General features: G+C 39.8%; 1 protein-coding gene across 1 annotated transcript in view; it reads right to left on the bottom strand.

Annotated features, from left to right (window-relative positions):
- cacna2d3a (calcium channel, voltage-dependent, alpha 2/delta subunit 3a) overlaps window positions 1-12,772 on the bottom strand; it is a 122,653-nt gene that overhangs the window by 72,904 nt on the left and 36,977 nt on the right. Inside the window, exon 4 of the mRNA XM_070839202.1 lies at window positions 7,089-7,148. Within this exon, the coding sequence (XP_070695303.1) occupies window positions 7,089-7,148 (60 nt within the window). The remainder of the gene's footprint in view (window positions 1-7,088; window positions 7,149-12,772) is intronic.

The following is a 12,772-nucleotide window of genomic DNA, read 5'->3' as shown; positions in this document are numbered from 1 at the left end:
GCAGATTGAGTAAATAACTTGGAGTAAAGGCCAAGTAGGGGTACATATGCTGTTCTTAAAATCGTTCTTCGTGCATCTTATACCTTGTGCACACCAACTCTTAGAAAAACATGACTAAAATCTATAGCGGTCACATGAGGCTATAATGCTCATATACACAGCAAAACAATTCTGCTGACATGATGTGTGTGTGAGAGGAGCAAGGTTACAGTATCATCAGTATTATGAACTGCAATCAATCCTGAGTTGTACATTTTGTAATAAAACTAATAAAAAATGGGGAAGGTGGTATATCGGTATATAAACAAGTAAAATGCCATTTAAGTTGTATCCATCACATATCTGCACAAGCAGCGACTGTTCTCTGTCCAGAGGAAATTAAAAATGAATTGGAAAACTGGATACTTTCTGTCTAGACTCAACACTGAATTATGAAGAGCGACTGAGGTAAGTCATGTCACATGAGAGAGAACTTAACTGCTCTTATCTGACCTTTCAGTTTTCTTCTCAAAGCTTCTGTGTGATAAAACACAGGGGAAACAGTTTGCTCTTATTGTTAGCTGTGTGATGCACTGGGTTGCACCATAACTCTTCGATGTCCAAGTTCAAATCTGGTGTCTGCCCACACCACTATAGTTTTCTGAGAAATTTAGTATTTTGGATTTCCTGCACGTTAGTTAATCTAAAAAAATATTGTTTGTCACCTCCCAAAAGCTGTATTTATTTTATTCTGAATTTTCTTTGATAAAAATTCCATAATGAAAGCATTTGTGCAGTAAAACGATAAGCAAATGAGGAAAATACATGGTAAAATGTTTCTTTTTGACCTGCCAAGTACATAAAAGAACTTGAAACAGACTCATTCTTCCAAATAAGCCTTCCAGAGGCTTGTCGGCATCAATGATTTGAGGCAGCACCATGCCTCTGTCACCAACCTTTTTGAACCCTCCTCCCTGAGATTGTAGACAAAGGTACTTTGAAATGCTTTGAGCCTGAAGTTGGCAAGCAGGTGAAACAAAGTATGAGTGCGGATAAGGTAGAAGTGGTGTATATTCATGTGTGGTGTATTTGTGCATTAAACATTGTCATTGGAGAGTCAAGGCCAGCTCTTAAAAATGGCTTAAACTCCTACCTTTGCATCACTAGCCATGAATGTGTCAGGACAGCAAAGCAGAGGACACTCTGCATACAAAGACATACACTCTTAGGGTCAAATAATATTTGGCCAGTTATAAGAAGAGCAAACTGGCAAATCAACAAGCATGTGGCCACCTCTCTGCACTCTATGGTAATACCCTAGACAGGGGAGCATGAGAACAAAAAAGAGAGAGAGAGAGAAAAAAAAAAGATTAAGCATTTCTCTCCCACTGCTCCATCCAGACTGGGGCTACATTCTCAGTCAACATCAGGCTTGGCAATTGGCTGTTTGTCTCCAACCTCCAAGGAAGGATTTCATTGGCTGCAGAGGGCATGGGAGACTGCTCTCCGCTTTCCTATTTACAGTACATGAGCATTGCGGGTAAAAGAGCAAGGGAGGAAAATCGCAGCAGATTACCGTGCCAATTTCACATGGAAGCAGAAGAGCTCTGGAAAGGATAGATAAGGAAATTCCTATCAAACTGCTGCCAGCCAAATATGTATCCAATAGCAAAAAAACACACAAACATTTTATAATGAACCCCGAATAGTGATGGAGGAGGTTTCACCCTACAGCGTAGATGTGGTATTTTTAGCACAGCTGGTGATAATTACATCTATTCACAATGTTCTGCGGTAAAAAACAGTATTAGAAATGCCACCATCAGAGCTGTTAAGGCACAAACACACACACAGGTGTACACATGCTGCACTCAGAAAAATTTACATGCATAGAAATATTCATGCATGTAACAGCAACACTGTTTGTGTTCACAACTAAAAAATGTTCAATCATTTGATTTTATGCTCGGGCAATTCAAAGCACAATTAGCTCAGACAAATTAATGGCATCGACATAATTTGCCAAGAGGTATTGAAAACCCTGCTTAACTAAGGATAAATATCAACACACACACTCACATACACACAGACACAGAGATACACATGCACGCCAACATGAAGGCAGGCGAAGACAATCTGTTATTATTAGTATGATGGCCGAGCTACTGAAGCAGAAATTAATTTGTGACGGATGTGGGAACATGATGTGGAACCTCCCACAGTTGGACTGGGACTTGTTTTGCACTTCATCTGTGACTATCAAGATTTTTCAATACATTTTCTGAAAAATGGGATGCAAAAAGTTCTGTCATTCCGTTATTTCCTTCAGTCGGTATAACTGTACCTCTAACTACCTAAGCCGAAGGCCAGTCTCAATGCAGTGGATCAGCAGGGTGGCAATAGCAGCACCATAGGTGGCAAAAATGAGGAGGGAGAGAATGATGAGTGAGGCTGCAGAAAACCAGTCGGTCCTACAGGCAATGGGCTCTGTGGTTTGATGCATTCCATGACTTTTTTTTTTTGCTTTCTGTACACCAGCCCTCTAACTCTGTGGTGTAGGTCTCCCTGGTTTAGAAATACTGAAGCTTTGTACTGAAGTAAAACTGCATCATACCAACTTATTCCAACAATCAGACCCACTGCATATGCAGTTATATTAATCTCTGGTTAAAGTAGATGCTATTACTGGGGTCACACACCAAGCAAGCAAGCATCTGGCAGGTACATGTAATTGTCGTTATCATGTTAATTTTTCTCCTGCTTTATCATTTCTCTCCCTCTCATTCCCATCATTTTCCTACTTTTGTTTATTTCCCATTCCCACATATTTGGCATTCAATACAGTTTCGCCAGTATAATATATTTCCTTATATAGAGATGCTTTGGCTCGATAATAATATTTCACTCGGTCCAAGATGTGGAGAAATTCTACTTCAGACTACAGACCCACTATCAGCCATTATCAGCTCTGTAGCTGTGTCACTAAAGCTGAAACAAAGGGACACTCACGTTGTTGGGCTCATCTCATCGCCGCCAAGTAATTACTGGCATAAAGCACTGCTGTGAGCCCACACAGTGTTACTGCCCCTCAAGCAGCATATGAAAACAAAAACAGTCTGACAAGCGTCCAAACGTGATACAAACATGCAGAGACAGAGACACATGTCCAGAAGAATATGAAAAATTGCCTTCATAAATAAATACTTGACAAACATAAGTAAGCATAGATTAAGGTAGTTTTGTTTACACGCAAAGCTGTCCTTGTGCATCAACAACAGCACACACTCACACACAAACTTAAAACATACAAAGCACACTCCCATATAAAACCTGTACATATGTATGTACTCCATTCGGACTGGCAGTTTGTAACAGATAAAATCTCACTCTTTACTCTTCAGTAACCAACCTATTGTTGTTTTATTACAGCGCGTGTTAAGTTGTATGAGATGTTTCTTTAAACCGACAAGAGAAAGTGAGTGTGTGTATTAATATATATTAGTAGTCTACACACTACAACTACAATAGTTGGATATGGGCTAAAGCACACACACACACACACACACACACACACATACACACAAAGCAAAGCAGTTTTTCAATGAAATGTGTTTTTTTTGTCTTAACTCCTGGTGTGTATATATATATATATATATATATATATTTCCAGAATGGTAGTCAAATCCAGAGTGAACTTGTTGCAATTAGCTGATTGGTGGGTGCAGAAATTGTCAAACAGTAGAAAGAGAGAGACTTTTTCAAAAAGTAACATTGGCTGAGTGCATTGCATTATGGTCTAAATTGGGGGCTCTTACTTCTCAGTGCAAAACTGCAAAAGCATTTGCTGATTCGTGTTTAAGTACAGTGGCCTCATTTTTTCTTAGATCAAACACCACTATAGCTGCACTATATCTTGATAAAGTATCTCAGTGTGATTTTATCCACAGGCCTGTAACTAATGAATATTTCCATGATCAATTAATCTACCAATTAGTTTATCGATTCATTCATTAATTATTCGGTCTAAAAATAGCTGGAAGCTGGAAACATTTAGATTTGGATTAATTGATTATCAAAACAGTTGCTGGTTAATTTTCTGTCAATCAACAGTTGCAGTTATCTATGTTAAATAATAAACACTATACACCATTTAAAGCAAATGGGCCCACATATGCCAAGTGTTGCTCCTCTTTGAAGCATTGTGTAAGTGCTACAGAGTGGGATTTTTCTTTTAAGTACAGAGGAGGATATTGCAGAGCATGTGGAGAACAAGCAGGTGACAAAATCATAAGAAAGGAGAGGGGTACTACGAGAGGACTGGACAGCAGTCAGTGGTTAAATTTAGTAATTGATCCTCCTTAATGGGCCATGACAGTGGAAAACCTCAGGGCATTCACTGTAATGCCTTAAAGAGCTGACAGAGTAAACATACTCACCGCCACACGGAGAGACACAGGCACACATAACCCACACACCACAGACTCTATAAGTAGTTAAGCACCAAATACTCCCAAGTCAGCTTAGTATCATATTTCCTCTTAAAAACTCAAGTTTCATCTGTCGCTCCTCCTACTTTAATAAACTCTGTTCTGAGATGTGCATGATGCGCAACAAACTCAGGCTAAAATATCACAAGTGCACTCTCTCTTTCTCTCTCTCTTTCTCTCTCTCCATCTCTCTGTGGCTCACATGCACAAACACACACACACACACACACACACACACACACAATACAATGCTGCACTCTAAACATTAAAGCTGCTCAAATGGATTTGAGGCAGAACCATGAGAGCAGAGGCTGGGTTTGGGGGTGTGTATGCAGATATGATTAGCTGAATGCTTTTGCCCAAGTCTGCAGAATTGAGGGTGGAACTCCCAGGGAATACGTGACAGTGATATAATGCCGTAAATAACACACAGTTTATGTTTCACACTCAAAATGTGTTAGTCACAAAGTCAATTCTGGCATAAAAATATGAGGATTAATTGTTTCACCTGTGAGAAAATATATAAATTGCTTCCCACATGCATCTGGTGTAATATTTATTCCTTAACTGAGTGGTAGGTTTGTTTTACTGAGACTGAGGATTTGGAATACCTCAGGGTTTCCCCCTAAATATCAATCGCCTCTGACAGAGTGGAGTGGAGCTTCTTAAGTTCATATATACATATTTATCTATATTTCTAACATATTTCCACATGCATACTTTAGGTTACAGCAGGGTTTCAGTTAATCTCATCTAATCTTTGTGGCAGCCTCTAAAATAACTACCATTAAATAATTTCTAACAGGTGTCTGTCAGAGAGAGAGAGAAAGAGAGAAACAGAGATGGAGACAAAGAAAGATAGAGAGAAAAGGTAAAAATACTCAAAGACATTTACTTTAATAAATTCACCACTGTAATCTCAGATTTCAAAGAGTTTAGTGAGCCCTCTAAATTAAGGATACTCCTAGGAGAGGGAGACAGGGCATGTCTTGCTGCCCAACATATATCAACATGTCCAACATGCACAACCTCTCTCTCTCTCTCTCACACACACACACACACACGCCCCAATGCATGCCTAGTGTCAATCACAGGGCTGACACATACAAAGGGCAATTTATAGTCACCAATTAACCTAACCTGCATGTCTTTGGACTGTGGGAGGAAGCCCACGCAAGCATGGGGAGAACATGCAAACTCCACACAGAAATACAGTGCTAACCATTGCACCACCGGGCTGCCCTAAATAATAATCATTACTTAGAAAATCTAAACATTTGGAATTTCCTGTTCTTATCCAATATATTCAAGATAAGCGACTAGTCAATGAATGCTAAAAGTAACTAGTATGAACAAAACCCTACATGATTTGCAACAGCATTAAAATATGTAACACTGGCTCCTGTAAATGGAAAAAAACTGGAACTTCAACATTCAACTTCTGCCTTTTGCTACCAAAATAGAGGTAATACCAAATACCAAAACCTGACATTTACTATCGATGGGTTTCTAGTTTATTACATACAGAAGAGGATGCATGCGCAGCAGGAGGCTAAACCATGATAACTTAATAAAAAAAAAGAAAAAAAATTCATTTCAACTTGCTGGAGAGAGCAAATTACTGATAAGGGTTAAATGTATGTGTACACTCATCCTTGCACCTTTTTTTTTTTTTGCACACGGGGAAAACGCACATCAAACTGATTACCAAAGCACTGATCACAGGGCATGATAAATGTTGGCACGATTCATTTGACAACTATAAACATGCAGTAACAGTATGAACTGTGTTATGCGTCCAGAGCTTTGCACCATTTAAAATCCTGTGTTCTGATCAGGTCGCTAGATGCTAATACCTAATTCGGCACTATGAGCTAACAGTGGGGCTTACTGGGATATTGAGCATTTTTAACAAACTACTTGTGCAGTTTTTGACATAAAACATAACTCCTCATTTCCTTGTAAGCTCAAAGACATTCCAATTTGTTTTCTAGCCCCTGCATGCACATTTCACAGATTATGCCGCTCAGAAATCTGATTATTTAGTGTAGATTGCTAGAGCTGGCTCAATCTGATGTCTCATTGTCTATGATTTTGTTCAGTTATCCAAAGAATGTTAGATCATTAAACAAAATGGATCCATGAATGCACAGTAAACGTATAGATGTTAAAGGGTTAGGGTGTTTGTCTTTTTTTTTTAGTTTAGATTAGTTTTGCCTAATGCTCGTCGGTTAAAAAAAAGTGGCTGTGAATACCTGACCTGTGTGACATCAGCAGACCTAGACATAAGCTGACAAAATGATTATAGAGATGTGGACTAACACACACTTTTAAAAGAGAAAAGACTGTTAAGCCTAGTCAAGCGAAGCAGACTACAGAACAAGATTCCTAATGCGTTTTCTCTCTGTCTCCCTTTTGTTGTGTTTACAAAGGCCCTTGTCATTCTCTGGGTCTTTTCTCTCACTGAGCCCCAATCTCAGAGGCACTGGCTTCTGTAAGATAAATTATTTTTAGCATAATTTAATTAATGAGCTTACAAGAACGGGAAACGAGCATGATGATTATAATAATGTTTGTGTGGTCAGGATACACTCTAGATCCCACGGACACATATACAAATACCTGTAAGTTTGGATCCTCCTCATGCTGTAGATGGGCTTCCTCTGCCGCCTCAACCAGCCTCTACAGGAGGAGATGAGAGGAGAAATATAACAGTTTTAGAACTAAGGTGAATGGAATTGTGGGTCAAAAAATAATAGGCAGAAAAACATCCATACAGAAAGTAGCTTTACAACTTTAAAAGTACCCCTTAGCACTAGAGCAACACGACAACCCCTCTGGACACACACACACAAGCACAGATACAGATAGTGGACAGACAATGACCATCTCGTGAAAAGAGGCTATTTTCCTAAATGGTTCTGCAGTAGAGGTAATGACTGCCTCAGGTTCTTTGGACACTACCACAACAAACTCCATCATTAGTTCATGCTGTTTTACACATGCACTCTTTCTCTCTCATACACTCAACAGTACACATGCACACACTCACTCTATCATCACCCTATTACTGCTACCGTCTGCTGTGTGTGCCTGTAGGGTGGTGCGGGTATCTGTGTGAGTCAACAGTATGCTCTCTCTCCCTCTTCCTTTCTTTCTCTCTCTCTGATGAGAACTATCATCATTTGAAAACGGCATTTTGTCATAAGGAGGCCACACGTCACTGTCATCACTCTCAGATGAAATTTAAGTAAGTTTGACAGTCTTCGAAAAGTAAAGTTCTCCCTGCTTCACGACTTGCATTTTTTTTAAGCAGCAGTAAACTGGAGAGAGAGGTAACACAACATGATATGAACCAAAACCCAACCGTCACACTCAAATTACAGTATGAGGATGGTTGAGAGGCAGATGTCATTCCAGCACAGGGATATCCGTAAGACAATAATAACCCATTTTTTGAACGTTCACATAAATTCAGGATCGTGTGTTTTTTTATATCACAATCTGAAGCCCTTGAAATGGTGATTCTTTTTATCACTTCTTCATTCAATCAATTAATTAGTGTATACAATTTGTCTTAACTATCAATTGATTGTTTCAACAAATGTCAGAAGATGGGGAAAATTGGCACCTTACAGCCCTGCTATAAAACAGAAAAAAGCAGCAAAGCCTTGCAACTGAGAAGACGGAGCAGGTGCATGCTTGGTGAGGTTTTGCTAACTGATTAATCATTTAAGCACTAGTGAATATGTGTTCACATGTAGTGGGTGGGGTGTGACATAAATAGATCTCTTTATTGTCCCAAGGGGAGATTTATTTTCTTGTACATATTTCACACAGATGTATACAACAGATAAAACATACACTTGATTAAATATACTGTACACATCTGAACTCCTGCCCCTTCCTGTATCCCCACCCATACTTATGCACACATACATGCACTCCCATAGATATATCTACATCTTCGCAAACAGTGTCCAGGAGACAGTATGTTCAGGACTGCTATGGCAGAAGGGACAAAAGCAAGCTCTTCTCCATTGTAAAGTCCCGTATCTATGAACAGAGAGCAGTAATATGAAAAGTGGACTTGGGGATGGGAAGTGTCATTTGCTTTTACAAGCACAAGGCATGTCATGGCTCTGTCGATCATGTTTCAAAGACCTGGGGTAGGGAGGCAGATATTTTGGAGGCATTGTGTGCAATGTGCAAGTTTGTTTTTCGTAGGGGATGGTTAAAATAGTAAAGACGTAGGGGGACCAGAAAAACAGTATGGGTTCAATTATGCTTTTGTAAAGCAACGATAGGAGGTGGGGAGCAACAGAGTGATCTGATATGAGTATGACATCAGAATCAGAATTCCTTTAATAATCCCCAGGGGGAAATTGCTTTTGTTACACACAGCTCCAAAAGAAAAAGAAGAAACTTCAAACACAAAAGTACAAATATAAATATATAAAAGTATGTATAAAAAATTATTATTACAAATTATTACACAGAGGTAAATTATTGCACCAGGTGAGTCCAGAGTCTTATAATAATAATAATAATAATAATAATAATACCACTACTAATAATAATATATAACAACATGTACATTCAGAGTGAGGAGCTGTATTATATTATTATAATAATAATAACAATAATAATAATGCAGTCGTTCCTGGGATTGGTTATGGACAGCAGTGGTGCATTGATCAGAGTTTATTCCATAATGAGTCATTGATATTTTAAGTTTTTTGTTGACCTGTTCCACTGTCTTGCCATGACTGAGGACTGAGTTTTGTCCAGTGCAGGGTGACTTTGATGTGCATATTACCAGTTGTTTTGTTTTCCTTAATATTCAACTGGAGATAGTTTTTATGTATTATTCTGTGAATTAGGAAATAGAGTACTGAAAGGCTGCACGGTGTTATTGTTGATGAGTCCAAGAGTGGCAGGGACAACAGACTATGCAACATATATACTTGGTGATGGGTGAAGAGTTGATAAACTTGTTTGTATCGAGAGTGTAATAAAAGGGACTGAGTACACAGCCCTGAGGTGCTCCAGTGTTGGTGACAGTGGTTGAAATCCCTACCACCTGCAGTCTGTCGCTGAGGAAATAGGGAAATTGTGCTCAATAATAAAAAGTCTAAAGGTAATAATGGCTGGCAAACAGGAGCATTTCAAGCAGGCTAAAGGTGAAGGACCTGAATGAAGGTATTGACTCAGATTTTGAACAGCTTGACATTCAGGGATCTCTCTCACACACACACACACACACACACACACACACACATAGAGGCACTTTCTGCTTCCAACTGTGATGCGCATGGTATATTCTCATAGCAAGTCATTTCTCTCATTCACAGCTGGTCCTAGAGTCTATGAATTTTGGTAATGCACTTCCATTTTGCATTTCCATTCAAATGGCTTTACCCATAAAACCACTGCAATCAGCCAGCTTATTTCAGCTGAGCCATGTGTGAGGTCGCGTGTGTGCATATGTGTTGTGCTGCTGCTGTGTGTGCAGGCGAGCTGTTTTGGGAAGTGAACATTGTAATCTAGAGCCCGGCCAATCATTTTCTTCACCATAGCAACACACCTGGTCACTGCATATCGTTGCATATCATTGTGCGTTTGGTTCCATTCGACTATCGTATCATGTGTAAATTTGTTCTGCTTCCTTCTTGCTCTAATAGAAAACAGCAGAAGCCAAAGTGGATGCCTCTATGTCCTCTCTGGCTTGGGCTCCTTAAGATTTTTTTTCCGAATCAAACAAGAAACTCTTATGCCTATGTGAGAGTATGTGTGCTAGTGCATGTGTATGAATGTGTGTGCATCCAGGCATTGAGAGGCACCACAAAACCTCTGGCAGGTGCATCTGCTAGAAATCCACAACAAAGTATGCTCTAGGAACAAACAAAGATAAGGACGGTGGAATAAAGGGAGGATGAGAGAGGAATGAGAGAATAACATTCTCTAAAGGTCTGAAAGCTTAGCCTCACACTCCCAGCGAAATGTCAGATGCTGCCTGTGAAGCTGGTGTCGATAGAAACACACTTTTCAGCATTTGTGAGTGGGTCATGGTGTGTGCTTGTGTGTGCGTGTGTGAATGTTAATGTTTTTCTAAGCTGACACGTGTTAAGATTTTAGCCCTTTGACCTATTCTGTCTTGCAGCCACTTTTGCAAATGTCGATCATTGAATATGTGTATATGCAAAATGTGTGTGTGATGAAATCTGTATCCTGAAACTGAAATTTGGGTACATGGATGTAAAGTATATACACAGTGTGTGTGTGTGTGTGTGTGTGTGTGTGTGTGTGTGTGTGTGTGTGTGTGTGTGTGTGTATCAATATGTAAATGTGAGAGGACTGAAAAAATCGGTCACACCATGATGTGTACATAGAAAAAACAACGTCCTTTAACAAGCACTGTTGCCTCACAGCAAGAAGACTCCATGTTCGAATCCGGTGGCCTGCTGGGGCCTTTCTGTGTGGAGTCTGATTTTCTCTCTGAGCTTGTGTGGGTTCTCTCTGGGTGCTCCAGCTTCCTCCTACAGTCCAAAGGCATGCAGGTTAGGTTATCTGGTGACTCTAAATTGCCCGTAGGTGTGAGTGTGACAATGAATGGTTGTTTGTCTCTCTATGCCACCCCTGTTATTGACTGACAAACAGTCCAGGGTGTCCCCCACCTCTTGCCAATCTAATCTGGGGATTGGCTCCAGCCGCCACACAACCCCTAAGGATAAATGGTAAAGATGGATAATAATTTCATCTTTTCTGCTGAACATTGAAACACTCAATTTTCCACCTGCAGATAGTCTATTCTGGCATATCATCCATGAAGTGTGATTTTACATGTAGAGTTAAAGCTCTGGGATAAAATGAAAGCTTGCATAGTAGCAGGGAGTTTTTCAATTGGAAAAACAGATTAGAGATAAGTAGGAACTACTCACTCCTGTGAATTTCAATTCCCACATATCACCAGGTTGAACACTCCAGGTGGTGTGTTTGTCTTCGTGCGTGTGTATGTTGTGTTTCTGTGGGAGTAAGTGAATGTCTGTGCTGTCTGTCTGCATGTGTTTGTGTGTGCCTCGCATATATTGAAATGAGCCTGCCATGTCTTTTTGTCAATAGGTGGTCCTGCCAAAGTGTATGATGCAGTTTAGAAAGAGAGAGGAAATGACTCTCTTTTTTTCTCAAGTCAATCTGTCGAGACTCTTGCTTGGTATGAGATGACAGCAATAATTAAACTGACACAGCCATAGAGACAGGCCCTGTTGTCTCCCTGAAAGCACACACACACACACACACACACACGCTCGTACACAAACATACACATTCACAAGCCTTCACTGTAGCTGACAGGGTAAAAGCTGAACATACAGAGCTAACAAGACTTTCTGTGTTGACTGGATTAGATTTGTTAGCTCTAGAAGAAGAGTCTGGCATTTCTACCTGATTACAGACCCCTGATGTGTTTCGCTGGTCTCTGTCTTCCCTACAGAGCTTTGATTCTCAACCCAAACCTGATTAGACCTGAACCAGCTGGTCTGGTCCAGGTCAGGCTTTAGTTTCTCTTAACTCCCACGGGCTCAATTGATTAGCTGATTTGTTGTTAGCCTAAATCAAACCACAGGAAACAATTTGTTGTATTAACAAGTTCACATCACATCTGGCTTCCTGTGGCACTTTGGAGCTGCCTGGTTGGCTGAGGTGATGCATTTTAAGACATAAAATAAGTATATACAATTATGTCAACAATTATAAGTGTGTTTTGCTACATGATAACAGTTTGAAAATCGGCTTATACTCATATGTCAATGCAAAAATGCAGGTTTTGATTAAATGTGAGTCCATCCCAGTTAAGACAGAACTATCTTCAGTTCTGATATGTTTGGACCCAACTTTTTTAAGCCTGAAATAAGATCGTACTTTCCTAATGTTCCCTTAGTTCCCTTGCACAAGTTTAAGCAATGTCTTTCCCCTCAATTAAACACAATTTATTTTCCTATTTCATCATTTTTCAACCCGCCCCCTCCCTCCGACCTAATCCATGTCTCTGACATTTGCACTCATCTACCCCCTTTCATTATCTGACATCCTGTGATTATGATTTGCCTGACAAAAGATTTGGGTTGTTTACACTTTCAAAAGTTCATAAACGATCCCCCTCATTTAGCTGTCAGCTTGATTGGCTTATTGTTCTTGCGCTGTACTTGCTGTGTTGTAGGTTTCCTGACGGTTGAAGCCATTGACCTTAACAAATGCCTATCCATTATGAATGCAACACTAAAGCTGTGAGAGTTAGCAAAAGCTGT

The sequence above is a fragment of the Pempheris klunzingeri genome, chromosome 11 (genome assembly GCF_042242105.1).
Source record: "Pempheris klunzingeri isolate RE-2024b chromosome 11, fPemKlu1.hap1, whole genome shotgun sequence".
NCBI lineage: Eukaryota > Metazoa > Chordata > Actinopteri > Acropomatiformes > Pempheridae > Pempheris > Pempheris klunzingeri.
This window is presented reverse-complemented; position numbering and strand designations above follow the sequence as displayed.